General features: G+C 52.9%; 1 protein-coding gene across 1 annotated transcript; it reads right to left on the bottom strand.

Moving 5' to 3' along the window:
• Positions 1 to 461: 461 nt before the first annotated feature.
• Positions 462 to 8,359, bottom strand: TFAP2C (transcription factor AP-2 gamma). Its single transcript, XM_037133658.2, has 7 exons — positions 8,060 to 8,359; positions 6,012 to 6,497; positions 5,842 to 5,893; positions 4,410 to 4,626; positions 3,687 to 3,805; positions 1,718 to 1,862; positions 462 to 766 (listed from the first exon to the last, which is right to left on the bottom strand). The coding sequence occupies exons 1-7, from the start codon at positions 8,105 to 8,107 to the stop codon at positions 481 to 483; spliced, it is 1,353 nt and encodes a 450-aa protein (XP_036989553.1). The 5' UTR covers positions 8,108 to 8,359; the 3' UTR covers positions 462 to 480.
• Positions 8,360 to 23,088: the final 14,729 nt, after the last annotated feature.

Below are 23,088 nucleotides of genomic sequence, written 5' to 3'. Positions count from 1 at the left end.
AATATTTAGTGGGCACCAAAGCCAGCCAGTTACCTCAACACACTGCAAGTTTGTATCGATTAGCATCACATCGACTTTGACATTTGGACAGCTAAGCGTGTGGGTTTCTGGTTAGCCCAGGGGATGGACTGAAAAGGTTTGAAAACCTGTAGCACCACTTCAGAGATAGGAAGAATGGGGTTCAAAATAATAAAACATAAGCTTAATGAGTCAAGAACCAGTACTTGTCACCTTCTGATAAGGTACCTGGCACTCCAGCGCCAGAGAAATACTAAGGACTCCAAGAGGTCATGGTCAAGATCCTGAGATCCAGAGAGAGGCCTTTTTAATGGGAACAAGGGTAACCAGCTCAACTTGTCCCCAAGGCAAGAGGAGTTCCCCCAACCCCCCATCTGTGCTGGTCCAGAATGGTTCTGGAGAATGCCACCCCCCCCCCGCCACCCCCCGCCCAGGCTCTTCAATTCTTTGTTCCCACCCACTTCATTTCCGGTGCTTCTCCATTTTCTCCAGGGTCTTGCTGGAGTCGGGGGAGCTCTGGTCTCCGGGGTTCATGTAGGACTTGTCCAGGACGAGCAGGGCCTCCTTGATGTAGTTCTGCACAGCAGACACGGCGGCACAGATGGCCTGGCTGCCAAAGCCGTGGGTGATCAGGCTGAAGTGGGACAAGCAGTTCTGCATGTTGGCCTCCAAGACTGGGGCGGGACGGTTGTTCCCGTTGGGGGTGCGGTCTTGGTTGAGGAGGTCCGTGAATTCTTTGCACACTTGTCTGTGAAGACAACACACACCTGTGAGCTCACCCTCAATTACCTGGAGGGGGACCTGTGGGAAGCAATCAGAGAACTTCTGGCCTGAGCTGGAGCAGGAAGCTTTCAACCAACACTAATATCCTAGCCCACTGCGGCACTGAGCGCCTACAATGTGCTGGTCAACTCCTTCAAGCACTATCTTATTTAATCCTTATTTGCAATGAGAAGATATCAGGATTAACCCCAGTTAATCCAGTCAATGGCCCAGGTCACGAGGACTGGTTTAGGTGGGGTCAGCATTCCAACCCAGGAGGGTAGGGGATGTTTGGTGCTGGGTGGGTCCAATAGACCAATAAACCAATTTGGGGAATCACACATTTCCCCAAAACTCACTTTTAATCCAGGCTGATTCGCACTGAGCTCCCTGCTTCCTTTTATCCCATTTCCCGGCTTGACTAGTTCTGCTTCATTTCCCATGATTTTGAAACCAATTCACTGTTGGTTTCTGCAGAATCCCCACAGCTGCATTAAGTTGTGTTTGATACAGGACTTTGATACAATTTGCCCACTGGTCCCCGGCAAATCCAATCGTTGATGTGTTTAAGAAACTCAGGTCTGGTTACAGAGGAGGCAGCAGGCACATAATCTTTACCGGGTGTGGCAAAGCAAATAATCTCTTCAACACGTTTTTGCAAGATATGCAAATACCTTCATGAAAGTGTGGTTTACCTATTCTGAACTCAACAGCTAAGCGGCTCAAAAAAAACCTCACGGTGGGAGCAATACATTCATTCATGTTACCTGCTCTTTTAAGGTATTTGACTTTGAAAAGAAAATAAAGAAAGCCCCTTGCTGTATTCAGTTGCTCTCCACCCTTAGTTAACCCGTTTTTCTTGAGCACCAAGGGCCCTGTGGCCCCTCAACCTCAAGGTCAGAGCCATAAGCTGTCAGGTTTGAGTCTGGACACTTACTGTGCAGCCAGCAGCATGTTCTTCCTTGTCATCATCTCATTCCGCCCTCCCAGGTGCGGTCTGACCAGGTACTCGGCCACCGGTTTGCTGGGGAACTCTGCTTCACAGACGTACGCAAAGTCCCGGGCCAAGTGCACGGCCTCTCCTGGAATCACGGAAGATGTTAGTTAGGATGGCCGCAGGCTGTCCTAACCGCGGATAGGCTGGCCCGGTTCTCCTGCGCGCTCAATGACCACAGCCTGGCCAGTAAGGAGGGACTCCCCTAGGAGCACAGGGTGAGATCCTACCACGGGTGGAGAACAGACCCCAACCTCTGTGACGGCACCTGAACAAGGCTAACCTGTCCCCAGCCCCACTCGAACCCAGAGGCCTTGAGACACACCCGCACTTTCTCTTGGTAATAAAAATAGTTTCCGCTGTGGAGAAGAACATTGAAAGAGAGTGTGTTCGACCACCACTAACCAGCCACACTGAGTCTTTGGCACGGGACTTTCTACAAGTCACTAGAAGGTTTCTTTAAGAAAGGGAGACAGGAGTGATTTTCCTGTTGGAAATGGTCAACTCCCCAATTACCACAGCCTTTGTCCAAGACACTGGGGGAGCCGAGGGAGAGAGGACCCACGGCATCACCTCCCCCCGCCCCGCAGAGGTGCCCGGTGCTGACTCCACACTGCCAGGCTGGTAGAGCTTTTCAGAAACCCAGAAATGATGGCGCCCCCTCATTCGCTCGCCTCCGTAGACTTGCCAAATGAGAATCTAGGCGCCATTGTTCCGGCACCCTTTCTTATTCAGACACCCCTACACCAGGCTGGTAAGAAAACCCAGCGGAGACACACTGGTGTCTGCCATGCAGGCAGAACCCTCCCACTGCGCTCCATGCAGACAGCTGGTCCCCAACAGGCAGTTCACAGGCAGCTCCTTCCCCTGACCTCCGAAGGCACTTGGGAAAGGGCAGAGCGTGGCCCTGCCAAGGCTCTTCAGTGCCCTGAGATCAGGGGGAGAAAGTGTTTAAAAGACAGCCTGGCTACCAGGACACTACCCCTCATTGGCCCCCCCCCCCCACCGGAGCCCAGGTGCTCCAGGCGGCCGGAGGCTGCAGTCCCACACCTCTTTCCCAGGCCCATTAAACGTGTGTGTTTTGTTTTTTTTTAAATTACTTCAGCCCTGACCGGCTGGCTCAGTTGGTTAGACCATTGCCCGGATACATTAGGTTGTGAGTTCGATCCCTAGTCAGGGCATGTACGAGAAATCAACCAACAAATGCATAAATAAATAGAACGGCAAATCGATGTTTCTCTCTCCTTTCCCTCTCTAAAAATCAATTAAAAAATACATAAAATAAAAATCACTTCAGTCTTTTCTCATTTCCCCCATTAAAGGCTGTACGTCCAGGCTGGGCAGTGCAGGCTCCTTCACGAAACTGCAGTGTCACCCCTACTATCTGAGGAGTGGGGAGGAGGGACCCTCCTGTGGGCCCCCATACATTTTTCTTTTGATGGGGGGAAACGAACACTGGAATGGTGATCTGGACCAGGCCCCTTGCAGGCTGGGCCTCTCTTTGCTGACTACAAGAATCTCAGCATCTCGCAGCTACAAAAACCAGAAGCCCTGCTTCAGTCTACCAGTAAGTGACTAGGCTTTTTGAAGGTGTCCTAACTGATGGGTTGCATCTTCAGAAACTGGTTCATTTAAACAGGAAATGTCTCAACACCCTATAATGTGATTTCTTAGGTTAGGAAAAAACCCAGTTCTTTTTCTCACTGATCTCTCCTGGGAAACCCAGAACAGATCTTTAAACGCTAACTTATTTGACAAAATTACTGTAACTCACTCTAATAAACTGAGGACCACCCGAATCGCCTCCGTCGCGCTCTGCCCACGACCGAAAGGCGTTTTTAAAGCTTTCTCCATTAGAGAAATAGTAACGGCGCAACCCAGCAAACTAAAAGCACCGGAAAATTCCACTGACCTTCTACTAAGGACGTCAGAAGGGTTACATGTGCAGCCTTCCGTCTCCCGGCTGGAAGATTCAGCCCGATCTTGTCCAGCTTCTCCCGCAAAGACCGGCCTCCATTTTTGGATTTGGCTCTGGGCACAAGAAAGGGTTGTGGCTATTGCCAAAGACCACACTTCAAATCAAACCCCCACATTCCTAGCCTACCATCAGCACTGAAATGGGCCCGAGAGTGTGTGCATCCCGTGGACCATAAATAATCAAAGATGGCACAGGGAATCCTCAGGAATTCTTCCTGGTACAATGCAAAACTCATTTTTTTTTTAAGCATGGCCAACTTTTTTTTTCTTTTTAAACCCCAGAACATGGCAAGCCGTACTGGAGTCCATCCATTTTCACTTGTAAACACCACAGCGGCTCCGAACACCTCCCCGGGGGAGCAAAGGCCCTGGTGCGTCTCCTCCCCTTAACGCAGAGGCCGCTGCTTCGCGCAGGGAATAAATTCTAACCCGATGATAATTCGTTGGCGCTGTTTTAGCACCTCTTTCTACATTTGCCACTTTCTAAAAGAGAAGACAAGCACGAAAGCCCTCCGAGCTGATTAGAATGCAGTGTTGGGTCTCAAAAAGTTACATAAACGTTAAAAATACCTCCCAGTCCTTCCCTAGATTTGCCCCCAAACACCAACACCGGCCGTGCCCCAGTGTGTGTCTCCCCCCCACACCCCACCCTGTGTACCTTCTGAGAACACCTCCCAGCAAGGAGGCGTTTAAGCACTCCGGCGGGGACAGTCGCCTCTGGACTTCAGCCACCGTCACTTTGTACTTAGACGTGGAACTCAGGAGAGACAGCCTTCCAGGCACCGAGCAGAAGACCTCGCCGGGGTTCATCACCGCCCCCACTAGCTCCTTCTGACAGGGGAGACCCAGGGGGTTCTTGGTCATGGAGATGGGCCCTGTGAACAAGAATCAGAGGTAGCTGTCTTGGAGGGGGGACCCCATCCCAGCCAGAGTCCTTTTCCCACCAGGAACCAAAGCTGAAAGAACTCTCCACCCAAATAAACATCATCGCATGTGGGACTATAAACGGCAGATTTTTTTTTTAAAGCCTTGCTCTTCAAAAATAATCGAATCTGAAATTCACAAGTTAACACCTTGGGAAGTTAATTAGTCAAGATCCCAAGCATGGAGGAGTTCCATTCTCTAGCCACCTGTTAAAAATCTGTTTAATTAGAACATTTGTTTTCAAAAAAAACGAAAAGAAAAGAAAAGAAAAAACCCTGCTTCGATGCTAAATAAATGGTGATTTTGTTTTTCTTACTTGAAGGAAAACCAAAGTCACAGGACACACTCAGATCCTTTGCCAAAAACCCTCCCGTGCAACCGACCCCGATAGGTTTTTCAATACAAACAAACCTGTTCTGTTATAAATTTACTGGGAAAGGCAGTTTATTTTCTGAGCTGTTTTTTTTTTTCTCATTTAATCCATTTTTCCCCAGTTGATCTCAAAGCAGTTTAACTTCAAGTAACAGACTACCTTGAATTTCCGCCCACTCCCTTTCACAAAACAGCCAGACTGGAAATCCCGTCAGCCCATAACTTCATTTCCCCAGCCACTCACTCACCAAGTACAATAATCCAATTTTCCAAATCCCTTTCTCGCTTTTGCCCAGCCCCCACCAGGTCGCCCAGCCCCCACCGCATTGCCCGGCCTGGTGTGCTCAGGCGCGGTTCGTAGGTCAGACTGCTTCAGAACATTTTCTTGCAGGTCGGAATTAAGGATCCTTGCCCTATGCATATTTGAAATGGACAAAAAAAGTCACACGGACTCATTCGACCACTGAAAGTGCCGCAGAACCAACCACTGGACTAAGGCACAAGGTGTAGCTTTTCCCCAAATTAAACCCTGTTCACTCACTCTGGAAGGCTTCCTTGAACAGGGTGAAAACAACCTCGAATTCAAGCAGTAACCTATCCTTTTTCATGCGGGTGGGAAAGAAATCCCCTCTCTTCTTACTCCTAAAACCTGCCTCCCCTCAATTCCTGTCCCCCCCCTTCCCCGCCAGATGTCCCAAGCAAACCACCAAAGGCCCCCACCTTGCCATTAAATTAACAACTTCACAGCACAGTTAACAACAAGGAACCAGTACACAGACCATGTGTGGCCCTACCTTTGCGAATAACAGTCTGATCGTGCAGAAGCAGATGCTGCTCGTCCACGATCTAAGGGAGAAACGACAAAGTTTTCTTTAAGTTCCGGGGAGCCTGGGCAGGGAGCTGGGATAGAGCCTACGGGCCAACGGTCTCGGCAGGAGGGGGCAAGATCCTAGGCGCCGCTCACCTGCACCTCTTCCATCTGTTGACCCATGTCATGAAGGCCCAGGTTCTCCGCCAGGCCCGCGGCGTCCAGGGGGTGCCCGTGGGGGAGCAGCAGGTCCGAGCGGCGGTAGCCATCCCTGCGGACGCCCATAGCGCCACCGTCCAGCCCGGAGATGTGGGGTAGCAGGCCGGCTGGGCGCCCGTGGTGCGTGGGCAAGCCAGCCCCCTCCTGGCTCTGGCGGCCGGGCCAGGCCTGCGGCTGACTGACGGCGGGCCCCGGCTGATGGAGCGGGTTGATGGCAGCCGCATACGCCTCTCCCAGATGCGAGTAGGGGTCTGCCGATGGCGAATAAGCCAGCTGCTGGTAGGGAGGTGGAAAGTAGGGTGGTGGCTGGTATTCCGGGACTCCGGTATGGGAGAGGGGCGGCGCGGGGCTGTAGAGATGCTGCCCGGCGGAAGAGAGGTGGGGGAGACGCGGGTTCCCATTGCTGCTCCCGTCCTGGCGATCCTGGGGTAGAGAAACCGACTCCCGGTTAGTACGAAACCCCGCTACTGCGAACCGGCTGCAGCCGTAGCGCTAAACTGTGCGCCCCCAGCGCCACCACTCGCCAGGCCGGATCCAACCCGCGGGGCCCGCCGGAGGGCCGGAGGGCCCCCAGGAGCAATATACCCCGGGGATTTCGTTGTGAACCGCCTAGGAAAAGGAGATTGGTGAAAAACCTGGGGGGAAGAGAGCTCAAGGTCCAGCGGCGAAAGTCTGGGCGCTCCTACGCCCGAGGCGCTCGCAGGTACCAAAGGCGAGCTCCAGGACCTGAAGGAAGTTCTCCCGGGGTGCACGCGGCGCACGCGGTGCAGCGCGCTCTCGCTCACCAGCCCGCACATGTTCGCGTCGCGGAGCGAAAAAACGAGGAGAGGCGCCGGGCGCGGATAAAGCGCGCAGTGCGGGAAGTGCGCATCTCCCCCGCCCCAGGGAATTTCTCCTCCACGCCCCCAGGACAAAGACCTCCCGGCGAGTGACACTCCCTAGTAGGGCTTGCCACCCAGCGCCGCGGGGCAACAGGAGAAGGAACACTGGGAGGAACGCGCCTCTTCGGAAGCTGCCCTCCCTGGTAGCGTATCCCGTGTGGATAGGAAGTGAGACTGTCCTGCTGGCCAGTCCGTGTCTCCACCAGTGGGTACACAAATGGAGACCGAAGGACCCCGAAAATTGGGCAACCTTGCCTGCGCTCCTCCCCTCGCCCCACGGCTGTCCGACTTAGTTCCTAAAGGACCTGTCTCCTGTGCTCCGGGGTTCAAGGGGTGGTGGGAACCAGGAGAAACATGGCACTGTCGCCCCCTGGCGGAAGAGCACGGGGCTGCTAGCAGGGGTACCCCCTGGAGGTACCCAGGGCGCGGTGCGCTCCCGCGGGCCCCCGGACCGGCTCCCCTCACCCAGCGCCCCGGCTCACGCCTCCCGCCACCTGCGTCGTCTTCCTCTTCCCGCTCGACACCTCCCTCCCTCCCACTCTCCGAAACTCTAGCCCAACCTGTCCGACAGGCTGGAGCACTCCGAGCGCTTACGGCCCCATCTGGCCTCAAACACCCCCCTCAACACTCCCCAGCCCCCACTTCTCCCGAAAGCCAAACTTATGTCGTCTTCTTTCTCGAGACGGTAGCGGGGCAGGTTGACAAGCCCGCCTCGGAGGCGACTCCGCGAAGGTGCCACGGGCAGGTCGCCTCGCCTGACCCCTCAGGACTGAGATTTCGTGCGTAAAAGCCACGTCTAAGGGAGGGTTGTAGACGCTCTTCCGAGAAAACGGGAAGGGCTGTTTTGCTTCGCGTGAAACCGACCGGTAAGCTCTGTGGGTGGGATTTACCATTCTCTTTCCAGGCCCTGCTCCCGGGGCTAGAGCTTTAGGAAAAGGCCCGATTCAGGAAGGGGGTCCCGGAGAAACGGACTAGGGGGTGTCCGGGGAAGTGGGCCCCGTCCCATCGCGGGGCAGCGGCGCGTGCCTGCGTGCTGCTCCTGCACCCTTGCCCCCGACCTCAGTAGTCGGGCGGGGCCGGGCTGCGCCCATGTGCCCAGCTCACCTCGCAGTCCTCTTCATACTTGACATTATCAGTTATTTTCCACAACATGGCGTCTTGCGTCCCCCAAAACAGCCGCCAGTTAAATCCAGGCTCCCCCCACCCCCCCAGCGGTAAATCCAAAATTGGGGTCACGGTGACCAGGCGTCTGCCGCCGGTCCCGCCGCGCGCGGGTCTCGCTGAACCGGTCACTGGACACTCATCCACGGCTCTGCCAGCGTAGATGCAGCTGCCGCCGGCGTACAGGCCGCTGGCAGGGACCCGGGAAGCCGCGCCCGCACAGCGTGTCCCGGCGATAGCCGGGGGACCCGGGCGCCTTAATGAGAAGGAAATTATCATAACTCCTCCCCGGGGGCCGGCGCGCAGGCCCGGGCACGGGCGGGGCTGCCCCCAGCCAGTCCCAGCCTAGCTCCGCCCCGCACCCTGGGCAGGCGCCGCGCGAAGACTCAAGATGCAGGGGCTAAAAGAGGAGTGGGCGGCACCTCTCCGAGCTCCAGGACCAGCGAAGCCGGGGTCCTCCGTAGCGCCTTCCGTCCCCGCCGTGCGCACCCGAGATTGGCCGAGCCGGGGACCCGAATCTAAATACCTAAGATCCCCCCTCTTTCGCCCAGAGCGCTTTTACCCCATCTCCTAAAAGACGTCACGCTGAATTAGAGACCCCCGCCTTCGGGGCGTCTCAACAGCGGGGGTCCCCTTGTCTCCTAAAACGTCTCACTCCACCTGCTCCGGACGGAGCTTAGGCTGGGATACTGCAGCTGAACCCCAACTTCTTTGAGATGTTCCCTTCCAGTCCGGCTCCATCCAGTACCTTCGAGGAGATGGGGGAGGTAGGCCTTCAGGGGAGTCTGTCTGCCCCAAGCGCCTCGGGGTTCCTCTCGCTCCGAAGTCTAGGGCCACTGAGTCGCCGAAGCTTCGCCCGAAGCTGCATCCCCCGGTTGCCTGTGGCCAGGGGGAAACCCATGCAACCCACGCACCCCCGCCCAGCCCGACCCTGCCCTGCCGTGCCCTGCTCTGCTCCGCGCCAGCTCCACAGCCTGCTTCCCGCCGACCAGACGCACCGAAGCCTCAACTCAGCGGAGAAAAGAGGTGCGGGAACAAATAAGACCCAAGAACCAAGGGCGGGGTGGGGGTGGGGGGCGTGAGAGCAGGGAGGAGGTAGAGAGGGAGGGGCTGGAGAAGCCCCCGCTGCAGAAGTGACCGCCCCAGTCCCGCAGATTTAGACGGAAAACAAAATTTCCTTCTCCATGAATTTGGCCTCTCTCCCCAATACATATTTGCCACTGAAACTTGAAAGCAGTGGGCAATATTTTTTAAAATTTAAAGAAACGAAATCCATCGGCCCAATGATTGTAATTGACTTTTTTCACTGCCAGGTGAAAGTCGGTAATTCTGAAGGGCGAATTTTGTTGGCACGCCCCATCTGGGTATTTGAGCTAAACGTTCCGAGGGAATCGAAGAAGGAGATGGTGAGGACCGGATTCAGAATGGTCGCCAATAGCTTTCAGTCCAGCGTCGGGACTGGAGTGGACACCACCACCTGACCACAGAAGATTGCATCCGCCGCCTCCCCACTGCTCCTCGGGTTTGGTTAAGCTTTCCCATCTCTAAAACCCAGATGGGCCTAAAATAAGAACTTAAAAATAGGCAACCTCCAAGCTGAGTGTCCTCCTCCTCACCTCACGCGCGAATGGGCAGATCCGAGGTGATCGTTCCGACCGGTGACAACAGACCTGGAAATGAGACCCCCCCCTGGGGGCTTTAGGGCATATTTTCGGTGCTTTGCACTGAGAAGTACAAAGGGCAGTACACAGACGACCCCTGACACCCTGCTCCCAACACACCGGGACCTGGGGGTAATAGAAACAACCACAGCAGCAGCACTCCGGGCAGGGATTCAGGGGTGGGGGCAGGAGGTGACCTGCACCCTGCAGTAATCACACCAGGGGCGCAGCAGGCACGCTGGCGCCCAGGGCGTGGAAGGCTGGGGTCCTGGGCACTCCAATGGGGAGACTGTGGCGCCTCCTTCGGGGGCCTCTGCCTTCCAGGTTGGCGTCTCGGAACCTCTTCTCCACCCTGGGCCTTCTAAACCCCTGGCTTAACTGGAAGACCGGGCCTGGGGTGCAGCTTGATCTAGCCTGCGCAGGCAACTTTACCTCCAGGCAGGGTGGGGCCCGGGCTGGGCAGAAAAGTGCCTTCCCCCCACCCCAGATGAGTTACAGTCTTTCATTCCTTCCCGCCCCAGCGCTCGCCAAGCCACCCGGAGGGACGGAGATTCCTCCCAGCCCGAGGCATCCGTAGCAGAGGAAAAGGGAGACCATAAGGTTCGGAGGGCTTTGGTTCAGGGAACCCGAGTTTACGAACGGCTTGGCAAAAGCCATTCATTCCCAAGGAAGGGTCCCTGGACGCCAGCGATGCCGCGTCTCCCAGGGGAACGCGCTCCGACCGGATTGCTACTTCCGCGCCCTGGCTGTGAAAGGGGGCGCCAATAAATCCTCAGTCCTCTCGGGCAGAGGAGACCCTGCCCATATCGCACACCCTCGGCTTCTGGGCCGGAACGCAAGCACACGCGCCTCAGTTAGGGCACCAAAAGCATCGGCCCTTCTTACAGCTCAACTATTCTCCTAGCAGCAAGCTGGAGGAGGGCGGGGGGGGGGGGGCGGGGACTTGGGGGGGACGCTCTCGCAAGCGAGACAGACCTCCTTTGAGCCCGCCCCTCGCGCCTGAAGACGCGCGACTGGGTAGCAGCGCCCTCTGGGCATTCACCTTGGGGGAAGGGTACCTCTACCGCACCCTCCGGGGCTTCATACCACCAAACTGTGAACAGAATGTTGGGATCCCCAGGGCAAGCCTCGCCGGCCGCCTCACACAATCCGGAGTATCGAGGTGATGGGTTGTCAGGCTCTGTCGCCCCCTAGGGAGCCAGTGCACACGCTGAAGCCCTGGAACAAGGCCCCCAGCCGCTCCATGGCCCAAGAAACGCGAGACAGAAGGTGAAGGCGTCTGCAAGGACAGCAGCGCCCCACTGTGCAACCACCTGCGAGCTGTGGGAGGGCGCCTCGGGACAGAGGGCACCAGACCCCGGGCGGGAGTCCCGCGGCCACCCCCACCGCAAACCGGGACAGGAGGCGGACGGGTATAGCTGAATTACGGCTGGCCTGTGACTCCTCTTCTCTCCCCAGAGAGGGGGAGCCCGAGCTCCAGGGACGGCCTCCGAGAGGCAGGGGTGGCCTCGGAGCGTGTCCCGCCCCTTGGAACAGCACGACCTCTGGCTGGGACCAGTTCGGCAGGGCCGAAAAGGCAGGGCTGACGGCCGTCCGGGAAGAAGGCGCCCATACCCACGACCTACCTTCTAGGGCCCCCGCTGGACAGACACAGTCAAAGAGCACGCGAGCCGTCTAAACCCACGAAGGCGCATACCCTACGGCGCTATATGCATCCGTTCGGGGCCAAGTCGAAGTAACAGAAAAATAGCATTGTTCTAATGGTGTGCAAAGCGCGACCTCACACCTACAGATGCTTTTCGTCTTAGCCCCCGTCCAACCCCGCTACTCCATTTTCTGCTCACTTCTAAGCGCATCCCGCGGAACCGTGTGTTGGAAGGGGCTTCGCAGCCTTTGGCTCTTCTGCGCAAAGGTCAGCTTTCCCCCAGATGGGCAAAGCCGGGCGCAGAGCCGAGAGGCCAGGAGGACCCCCGCTTCCGGGAGCGCCCTGATCCGTCTCTGTTCGGGGTCTGGTAAGTGCACTCATCGGCCCTGAGCGCTGGCCAAGTGGCGAGGTCATGGGTATAGTCTCTAACTCGACTACTGTAGACCCATTTCGCAGCAGGCGAAGGTGCGTTTTCGGTTTTCCAGCCACCTCAAAGCCTGGAACTTGCCTGCAGTTCAAGAACACCTCCCTAGCGTCTCTCGGGAACCTGTTAGAGACAAGCCTGGCTCTCGCCTCTCCTTTTCCAAGGACCCCTGCCCTCCAGAGGCCTTGGTGGGCTGCGGAGTGGCTGTCACCTCTCCCCGGGCTCATCCTTGAACAACCTGACCGCTCCAGGTGTGGGAGGGAGGTCTAAGGCGCGAGCGCAGGGCCTTCTTGGCCCGGTACCGCTCCTGCTCCCGCTCCAGTAGAACACCGTACAGGTAACAAGCCAGCTAAGACCGGCGGCCCTAATGCATTTATCTAGTTGCCTCCAGGTGAAGAAGAGGCCCACTGTGGCCAAGAGTTGGGCGGTGCCGACTCCGAGTCCTGCGCCGAACCGTGCAGCACCCAGGAGCCACCCGGCACCCCTCACGGGCGCCCAAGCCACACAGCCGCATCCGCGTCAGTGGCAGCCTGGCCTCCCGCACGCCTCTCTTCCCTGCTCGTCCCTGGAGTCGAATCTGCCCTCCACCCAACACCTCTTTCCTCACCCCTCGGAACTGGAAATTCATGCCGCCAACTCTTCAACTCTCAGTGACTTGAGAATTTTAAGACTGGGAGACACGAACGGAACGTTGAGCTTCCCAAGGGCCAAGTCCGGGGCTGTAAGGTGCTCTGAGCGTTTATTTAATTAACGGAAGGGGGAGGGGGGCAATTCACAGGCAAAAGGGCCATCCCGATTGGAGGACAGACCTGAAAGGTCCTCTTACTCCTCCCCTCCCCTCCTCCCCTAGGGAAGGAGCGATCGGCTGCAGGAAAAGGGTCAATCCCTTGTGTCTGCGAGTGACAGACCCAGTAGGGCTTCCTCCATCATGACATTGTTTTAAATGTGGCAGATATCTCTCTGCCGCAAGACATTTTTAATCTGCTTTGCCTCCAAAGCCAAACCTATTCACATTTCCATGAATTCCCAGCTGATATTTCCAACTTTGATCCGCTTCAGCACCTCTTGGGTTTCCAGGTAAAATTGAACCAAGGGGCCCTGAGATTCCCAGGAGAGGAGAAGGTGGGTGGGTATGGGAGCTTCTTAAGTGGCAAAGAGATTTGTCCATACCTGGGTTATCCATACTGTTCGCCTTCAGAAAAGAGGTGTGGGGCGTTGGCAACAAAAGTCACGAACAGAAACAGAATGGCCAAGAGTCCAGTAAAATATAGTCTTCTCAAGGAAGACCAGAAACCCAGACATAAATGCCGTTTATTGATTAAACCGTCCGTCCGGACATTACAGGACTCACTCCGATCGCCCAGGCCAGCAGGAGAAATCAGGTTTGCATGATTCGGTTACCTCGGGTCCCACATGGCGTCCACACCAAACCGGCCCCGGCCACCTGAAAAAGTTTTTCCACCCGCCCCCTGCCCACCGGGGAAGACGAGTTGAAAACTTATCCACAATTCCTCTACAGTCTGCCTACAAGGACAGAGAAAGAAGTGGTAGAAAAAACTGCAGTTTTCAACCCCACCTACTGGTAAACTCTCTCCTAGTTTCGATTTTCAGTGTCCAGCAGCCTCCAAAGGCACTGTTTTCAAACTGTACCAGGAAGCTCTTAAGAGAGAAGTATTGGTGGACAGAGACACATTTTTACCTTTCTCCAGGCAAAAAGTGATGTGTGCACAGGCACAGCTCATTGTGCAGGGAGTGAAACATTCACCCGGGACCACCGCTTCGGGCAGAAGTTGGCAGAAAACAAACCTACTGCACAAACAGCTGCTTTGAAGGTGTAACTAGGGTTCCGATCATTCATGTTCTCCTCTTCTAAGATCAACACACACTCTGCTTTTTGGTCTGTCTGTAGGAGGAGCTAAAATAGGGCACAGGCCACACTTTGGGAAGCAGCTGTTCCCAGCAGTGGGGCAGCCCTGGGGGGAGGGGAGGAGCGCGGAGAGAAAACTGACTTTTTACTTCCTTATGGTTGCGATTTTGTTTTCTTGGGGGGAGGGGTTGCAATGGTCTTGTTTTAATTATTTTCTACAGGAATACACTAATCACTGTTAACATCCTGATTGTATTTCAAAATTTCTACCAGACAGGAAATTTTTTTGACGTTGTTTCTAATCTCCTTTTGTTGTAATTGTGCCATGCTTTTATCATGAAAAAAAAATGCAGTGGTCACTACTGTTAATGCTCAAATACATCATCTGACCTCAGGTATGACTACCTTTGACCGTCACAAGGCATGACTATGAAAAATTGGCCCTTGGGCAAGGTTTCAACCTCCATAGGGTCTCTCTGCTCTAGGCAGTTTCCACCTGTGGGTTGCGCAGCCCCGGCAGTCCCTTCCTCCCCCACCCACTCTTAGAAGTATCGTGAGAACGGGCGTCTTCTCCTCACGTAGCACGTATACGTTGGCTTCCCGGCACCCGGTGCCAAGCTCCGGCGTTCTGCGTGTAGGAACTCATTTCAGTGGGGCCATTCGCCAAAGAACCACAAAACATTTAAAAAAGCCAAAATGGTACCATGGCAACCCAGGGATGGGGAGGGAAACCCCAGCCAGCAAAAACCAACACCACCTGAAAACCAGAACCTGAAAGGAGGAGGAGACAGTTTCTCTAGATCCACTGTATCACCAGAAATGTGAATTATATTCCGAAGCCAGGCACACTAATTGAAAAACCTCCAAGATCAATACCTATGTCTATATGCTTTTCTCACCTGAACAGTATCTTTAGCCTTGAAAACCAAGAATTGGGAATGTTCTATATCAACATGTTCTTGTGCAGAGCGGCTTCAAGGGGCTCAGAGCAGAACCAGATCACTGCCCCCCGACTCCACCTCATCCACCCTGGTGGGCATTAATGAGTTTTCATGTTCTACTTCATAGGCAGCCCTGTGACAGCCAGGCCCAATTTCATTCATTTGTCCATTGGGATATTGTCCTCCATTCAAATCTCACACGCAGCAATGTGAAGCCCCAGGCTCAGGCCCCATGGCAGACCCTCCGAGTCTGGAGCTCTGTGGCTAACACCCACTGGTGTAAATGATTCCTGTGAGAACAGGTGTGAACTCATCCCTCCCTTCGTTCATGGGTGAGGTTCCAGCCATGTAGAGGGAATCACATTGGTGTTCCCAAACCATCATTTCAGATCATAAGAGGTTCCTCTCTTCCCCTCTGTGATCTAGGTCACACGTAAAGGCTTTTTACACTGTTAAGAATGTTCTTTAATTTTATCACATACAAGCCTTTTGAACAACTGGTTTGTTTACCCTGTTGTTTTGTTTGTTTTATACTTTGATTTCGCTTTGCCTTGAAGAAACAGTTTTTCTCTCATATATACTATGAGTTATAAAAATTCTAGAATTCATATGGATTTGGGGGAAGAAGAGGCAAGGGAGTTTATCTTCATCGAAACACGTTTAAGAGACAAGAGAATTTGACCCTTCCTGTCTGTGCCTCCTCTGTCGCCCAGGGGATTTGATTGAAAATCCTATTTTTCTATTATATTTAGGAAAACACAGAGGACCCCAGAGAGGTCATCACCAGAAATCGAGGCTTGCCTACTGCGCCCCACCCGCACAGCAAGCCACCTTTTGGCACCACCATCCCCAGGATGAGTCAGCAGCCAGGAGCTCCTCTCACCTGGGCCACCTGGCTGCACATTCAGCTGTTGATTCCCCCCTCCCCCAAAAGAAGGGCAGGTCAGTTACTTGCCAGGTCAGCAACAGGAGGCTAATGACCGGGGCTGGAATCAGGGTGAGGGGGGCAAAATTTAAGAAGCCACCAAAACACTCAGTCATCCAGACAGTCCTTTTAATGCACTATTTTCAGAAAATTAAAGTGAACACCAAAAATCCTTGATGAACAAAACATTGAAATTGTAAGTGAAGACGGGCTATAGTTGTTTCTTTCATGCACCCGTGTCACTGAGCAGTGGAAACAATTATTTCTAATCAGCCCCTGTGCCCCCTCCCGGGTGGGTTGGTGTCCGTTGACAATGGCTGGTGAGCCGATTGGGCAAGGAGGGGCTTTGATTCATTTTTTCTGTCTGGGGGACCATTTTATAAGTGTACATGGGAGCACAAGTTTCCCGTAACCTCAGGCTCCAGCATTGCCTGGCCTCCTCTGCAAGGGGGAGGCCAATGCCCCCAGGGTACTGGTACCAAGCCAAAAAAAAAAAAAAAAGAGGTCCCAAATAGTTGAAATGTCCTATCGTGTTCAGGATAGTGACTTGCTCGTGACACTGGAAGGCTGGTGGTGTGCACTTCCGTTGGAATTCACCACACCCTGCTCTCTCTCCCCGGCAAAGACCACAGGCTCTGGAGCCCGGTGGTTTCCAAACCCGGACTGCATACCTTAAACAAGATATTTCAGCTCTCGGGGGCCTCAGTGCATCTGCAGAGTGGAGATCCTTGCACCTACCTCACGGGTTGAAGATTCAATAGACAAACTACGCAGAGTGTATCCAGCTACGCCTGATCATGAAAATGTTACCTCGGATCAGTTACTATGGCTAACGCTGGGCGCCTACTTACCTTCAGAGCATCATCTGCTTTGTGTGCCCTGTGCCAGCGGCGGAAACCTGCTGCTCAGGTTGACCCACATACCCACACACGCCCACACCCCCAGGGTCTGGTCGGTTAATCAGCAAGTGAGAGGAGCTTGCAGACATTCCTTCCCAGCGTCTCTGCTAGGCTACCGATATGCAGGCCCTGTGCTCTCCTGTGACTTCTATTCTAGAAGGGGAGACATGCGTTCCTCCGTTTCGGCCACAGTTTTGAGGGCCAGCGATGGGCTCAGATCTGCCCCAGGGGGTGATACAGAGCGTTGACAAAAGTGACGAAATCCTCAAACTCATGCAATGCATACTGGCCTGGAGACATACCACTGGTACCTGTATTTTGCCATGAACCATGCGCTCCCATGGGCAATGCACGCCCACGTTCTAGCGCTACCCGTGTATAACACGCATCATTATTTTTCCCTCAGAAATGTGGGCAGAGAAGCGCGCATCCTATGCAGCAGAATACAGTAATCTCCATCAGTTGGATGCAGGAAGGGGCGGAGAAACGTTCTAAGCCCTTTGCCTGCGTTATCCCATTTAATTCTCAGAGGAGCCCCATCAGGTGGAAGCAGCTACTGTTTCCATTTGGCATTTGTGGGAATCCAGGAACGCAGAGGTTTAGTGACTTGCCCTTGCAGGCCTGGCAGGTGGCAGGCATGGGTAACCCGGGGTCACTGTGAACCTGTGTGTTGAAGACCACACAGACAGCTAGGGCCTGCGGGCTGCCAGGGCCCCGAGGAGATGCAGATGTACCTTTTCCAGGTGGAGTGCCTCATGTGGACTGGGGACATGGGCCCTGGGGGGACAGCAGCAGGTTCGGCCTCTGTCACAGCCCCCTCAGCAGAGAAGAAAATATGCCCATTCCTCGCAATCACGCTGTGGGGAGGGGTTATTTTTTTGCCAAACAGGTAGCTCAGAAAAGAAAAGGCACATTTGATTTCATATTTTTCAGTCATTTGTGTGGCTTTTGCAAACCATTGGTGCTGCTCACCCATTTTTCTGTCATCTTCTTCATTTTCTCTGTGACTTGCATAAATGTGTCACTATTTAGGCCTTTCATGCAGCTGGTGTTGGGGGCGGGGGGGAAATAGGGAGGAATACATACATGGTCTTCTGCAGACAGACCATCTTTCCGCTCTCTCCCTCCTCGCGTCCTTTTGCAGAGGAGTCTGCTCTCACCTTTGGCCCTGTTTCCAGTCTGCCTCACCGCTCTGATTCATGTCTTCCAGAAAAGTCCTAGAATCCATGTGTCACCTTCTTCCCCACCCCTTGATACACACACACACACACACACACACACACACACACACACACACGAATCTTGCATTAAGGCCTCCGTTTTGAGTGGACTTGCTCAGGATGTGTGGATATAAAGATCTCGTGTCTTTACACTAATAGGGCTGAGACAGGTATCTTGTAGATCTAAAAGAGACCAGAAAAAGGAAGGCCTGAGGCAGAGTCCCCACAGGATGGTTTTGTCCCCTCAGGGGACGTGCGACGATATCTGGAGGTATTTCTGGTTGTTTCAGTTGGGGGAAGATGAGCCTGGCATTTCATGGGTGCAGGTGAGGGGTGCTGCTGAGCACCCCAGTGCACAGAACAGCCTGCAGAACAGAGAGCTATCTGTCCAAAATATCCATCAGACTCCGGAAGGGTGGCCTGGGGGAGGGAGGCCCATGAGGGCACAGAGTGGAGGGACTTACCTGCAGCCTAGCCCAGGGCTCCTTCAGTTGCTGCGGAAGGAGGCTCAAGGCTCTGGGTCAGGTGCAAGTTGAAGGTGCTGGCCCCCTTTCCTCGTAGGTTCGCTTAGGGTGGGGAACACACCATTAGAGTGCAGAACATGGGCTTCTATAACATAAACTGTTACCACATGAGGGGTGACCCCAAAAACTGGCATTATGTTCTGCAGGTCAGGCCCCTTGTAGTACAGGCTTTCCCACCGGGTGAGTGTACTAGGAACCCGTTTGCATCAGTGTACCAGCTGGCGTTGTTGGGAGAGGCTGCATTCAGCTTCGGTGAATTTTTTGGGGAAGACTTCCAGTACGTTTGCTCATTTCATGATGGGTGATTTATGAGCACACCTGCCCACACTGTGCTGAGTGTTCAGCAGTTTCTGACCAAAAATGGTGTGACCCCTGTGCCCCACCCACCATTCACCCAAAATCATCCCCAGTGATTTTTTTGTTTGTTTCCCCAGATGAAAAAATGTCCTCAGAGAGAAATGTGTTGCCAATGTGGAAGAGGCAAAAAAAAAAATGGCAGAAGCACTAAAAGGCATCAAAATCGATGCGTTCAAACCCTGTTTTGAGCAGTGGAACAAATACTTCGATAGGTGCATTGCATCAAATGCTGAGTACACTGAAGGTGACTGAAGTTCAAACATGTAAGAATAAATGAGCAATTTTTAATAAATAAATTCTGGGTTTCTGGGGTCCCCCCGTATATATTTCTTTTTTTTAACATTTTAAATCAACGTTATTGATGTCTAATTCTTTATACCATAAAACGTACTGATTAAGGGCACAGTTTGATGAGTTTTGACAAATGTTGACACCCATGTCCCTCATGACCGTCCTATATCAGGTGTAGACCGTCCCCTCCCACCCCTACACACTCAAGGGCACCTGTCTCCAGGCCCCGACAGCCCTCAGTCTGCCTCCATCACTCCGGGTGACTTTAAACTCTCCTCCAATGTCACGGAAATAAAATGTATGTAGGCGTGTGTGCTCTCACATCTGGCTTCTTTTGCTTGGTGTAACGTTTGTCTTTGAGGTGACCTGTGCTGTTGATGTGCCCATGTCCCTTCTCTGGGTGCTGCTCCGTGATGGCCCATTCCCTGCCTTTGTTCATTCAGTCACCTGTTTGCTGACTGACATTTGGATGATTTCTGGTCTGGGGCTTGCCTTCCTCCGCTCTGGCTGCTGCAACAAAACACAGAGGCTGGGTGGCTTGCGAACAGCCAACATTTATCTCTCACAGTTCTGGAGGCTGGGAAGTCCAAGATCAAGGTGCCAGCAGAGCCCGTATCTATTGAAGGCCTGATTCCTGCTTCATAGCCATGACAGAGGGTGAGGAGCTCTCTTCTATTAGGGCACAAATTCCACTCAGAGGGCATCCCCTCCATGTACTCTAATCTCTTACTCAAATCCTGGGACTGGTATCGCTGGGCTACATGATAAGAACATTCGAAACTTTATAAACAAACCGCCGTTTTCCAATGCTGTGACACCACTGTGCCAGCAATGACCAGGGGCCCCCGTGCCCTGCACCCTCACTGGCAGTCTGCAGGTCAGTCTGCTGGTTTTCGTCCTTCTTGTGGGTACATAGTGGTGTCTCCTTATGGTTTTAATTTGCATTTCCCTAATGGAAAGTGATACTGAGAATGTCTTTTCAACATGCTTCTGTCTTCTTTTGTATTGTGTCCAAATCTTTGCCTATTTTTTTTAACTGGGTGTTTGCCTTATCATTGAGCTGCAGGATTTTTTTCTTCGGAACACAGGTCACCCTTTGATTTTCTTAGCAGTGCCTTTTTTGAAAGGCAAAAGTAGTAAATGTTGATGAAGTCCAGCTTATTTTTTTAAAATAAGGCTGTGCTTTCTGTGTACGCTTTAAGAAACCTTTGCCTTGCCCTAGGTCATGAAGAATTTTCTATGTTTTCTTGTAGAAATGTTATGGTTTCAGCTATTATTTTTTACTTCTGTGGACATTTTGCATTCATTCACGGATGAGCTTTAGGGTGGTATGCATGGATATACAGTTATAGCACAATTTGGGGACGAGACCCTCTTTCGCTCATTGAGTGACCTGGACACCTTGGTGGAAAATCAATCGACCATCTAGTTGTGAATCTATTTATGATTCTACATTTTCTTCCCTCCTTATGCCAATAACACACTCTCCTGCTCATCATAAGTCTTGAAATCACAGGGTGTTCTCTTTAAATTTGGTTCTCCTTTAGAACTCTTTTGGCTAATCTAGATCCTTTGCATCATCACAGAAATTTTAGAATCAGATAATCAAGTTTTACAAAAAAAGAAACAAACACTGGTTTTTGTTAGGTTTACATAGTACCCATGGTTCATCTTATGGAGAATTGTTATCCTTGTAGACCTGAGTCTTTCACGTCGCAAACATGACTTATTTTTCCATTTGTTTGTGTCTTTTACTTCTCTCAGCACTGTTTAGTAGTTTCCTCTCTACAGGCCACTCACGTATTTTGTTAAATTTATTCCTAAGTTTCTAAAATTGTTGGATGCTACCAGAAATGGTTAGGCCTATTTCAAATGTTGTTATTGTCATTTTATTTCTTTTGTTATTGTTGTTTGTTGCTAGTATGTAGAGTTGCTTTTTATTTTTATTTATTTTTTAAATATTTTATTTATTTATCTTTAGAGGGGAAGGGAAGGAGAGAGGGAGAGAAACATCAATGTATGGTTGCCTTTCGCCTGTCCCCTGCTGGGAACTGGCCTGCAGGGAACTGGTCTGCGACCCAGGCATGTGCCCTGACTGGGAATCGAACCGCGATTGTCTGGTTCGCAGGCCCGCGCTCAATCCACTGAGCTACACCAGTCAGGGCTTGTTGCTTTTTAAATAAAAGAGTTTTATATTGCCCTGGTGTCCTGAGGCCTTGAGAAACTCGCTTATTAGTCGTACTGGCTTTTCAGTCAATCTCTTAGGGTTTTCTACCTGAATAGCTTCCCTCTTTCCTTCCCATCTGTACAGCTTCTATCCCTGACTCTGCCTCGGTCCCAGCCTCAGGTGTGACTTCTGGGAATTCCAGCTCCTTGCTCACCAGGTGGCTGTCCACCCGCCCCAAGTCACAGATAGGAATTGGCTCACACAGTCACAGAAGCAGACAGGTCCCAAGATCTGCAGATAGCAAACTGGAGACTCCAGCAAGGCCGATGGTGTGCATTCCAGTCCAAAAGCCAGCAGACCTGAGACCCAAGAAGGGCAGAGGGCTCAGTTCTGAGTCTCACAGCTGGAAGGACCAGCGTTCCGGCCTCAGCAGCCAGGCAGGGCTTCCCTCTCGGTTCTATCCAGGTCTCCAGCCGTTGGCAGGAAAGCCACCCCGTTAGTGAGGGCCACCTGCTTTACTCCGTCTAGGGATTCAAAGGCTCATCTGCTCCAGAAAAACTCCTCACGGACACACTCATGACAATGTTTGACCAAATGTCGGGGCACCAGGTGGGTTGTCAAGTTGAGACACAAAATTGCTCATCACAACATCCATGCAAAACTTGGGGGGGTTCCCAGAGATTTCAGGAACCCTTTATCTGAGTCCCCCCACCCCCACACCACCCTCCAGTTCCTCAAGGCCAACTCAGTCTTCCTGAACTCCAATCTCTGCCTCGCAGGACCGCCTACCGAGTTTGCCAGGTGCAGTACAAAATAAAAATGCAGGCCCTTGCTCCAAAGCTCAGGATAGAATTTCAGGATAGAACCAGCAGAAGCTGGAGGTCCTTCCAAGCCCAAGACCCCAAACAGCCGGGCAGGGCACACCCCACAGGCCAGATGCTGGGTGACCACACAGCACACATCACCACCTTGCTCTCAGAACCTACAACATGCTGACTGCAGGCTGTGCAGTGTCTGAAAAGAGTTGTTTCCTGTATTTTACTCGTTTCTGCAGTTGTTTACAGCAGACAGGCCAGGCCAGAATGAGTTGCTTCACTGGGGCTGGAAGTAGAGTTACCTTTCATGTGTATTTCATGTACCTATGCCAGGTACCATGTGAGGTGACTTCATCATTTTTAAAGTTACATTTCGCGGTAGCACGTGACTGCATTTGTCCTGTGGAATATTCAAAATGTTACAGCTAACGCCATCATCTGGCTGGATCTGCAGCCCCAATCCCAGCTCCGCCACTGCTTCCGTTCTGCCTGGTGAGAAGTAACTTATGGTGCCAGCTTGGCTGGTCACCTGGGTCAGGCTGCTCCTCAGCGCCTACCTGCATGTCTCTGAGCCCATCGGAACTGCAGCACCATTCAGCCCACCCCGGGCCCCAGACCTGCTGCACCGGGGAGTTTGCCCAAGAAAAGTGGAAACACGCCAATAAGGAGAGGAGCTGCGTGCATGGTTACCCCAAAATGGAAACCACATAAATGAACTGTGGTGTCCCCACACAACGAAGTTCTGCCTGACCCGTGACAGGCAGAAACCATGCCTGGGCACCAGAGCTCGTGTGAGTCTCTCAGCCACGCCGCCACAGCACAGGGAGCCAGACACACACTAAGGAGTTCAAATTCAAGGACAGGTGAAGCTCACCCACGGTGGAAGACGTCAGAATAGCGCTCCACTCATTCGGGTGGAGGGGATGAACTGGACAGGCCAGGGGGATCTTGCGAGGTCCTGGGATGTCCCAGAGCTCCCCGTGGGTGTGGGGACAAGAGCGTGTTCACTCTGTGAACGCTGATTGTGCCGCCCACTTAAGAGGTGGCTACATAGTTTTGAATGTCAACCGTACTTGAAAACTTTAAATAAACACATGAATGAATAATAATAATGTTTGGATACATTTAAGGAAGCAGGTGAGATTGTAAACACTCACAGAAGGGGTGAGGGGTGTCTCCCTTTTAGGTAGCTGGAGCCTCCCCCTTTGTAAATGGGACAATAGTGCATCTCCATAA

Source organism: Artibeus jamaicensis, unplaced genomic scaffold (assembly GCF_021234435.1).
Source record: "Artibeus jamaicensis isolate MK-2021 breed Jamaican fruit bat unplaced genomic scaffold, CSHL_Jam_final contig_685, whole genome shotgun sequence".
NCBI classification, from domain to species: Eukaryota; Metazoa; Chordata; class Mammalia; order Chiroptera; family Phyllostomidae; genus Artibeus; species Artibeus jamaicensis.
This window is presented reverse-complemented; position numbering and strand designations above follow the sequence as displayed.

Coding starts and splice junctions, on each gene's coding strand:
- TFAP2C (XM_037133658.2), bottom strand. CDS start 8,107: ATGTTGTGGAAAATAACTGATAATGTCAAGTATGAAGAGGACTGCGAG. Junction 5,894..6,011: donor AACAGATGGAAGAGGTGCAG/GTGAGCGGCGCC, acceptor TTTCTCCCTTAG/ATCGTGGACGAGCAGCATCT. Junction 3,806..4,409: donor CTGGGAGGTGTTCTCAGAAG/GTACACAGGGTG, acceptor TCTTGTGCCCAG/AGCCAAATCCAAAAATGGAG.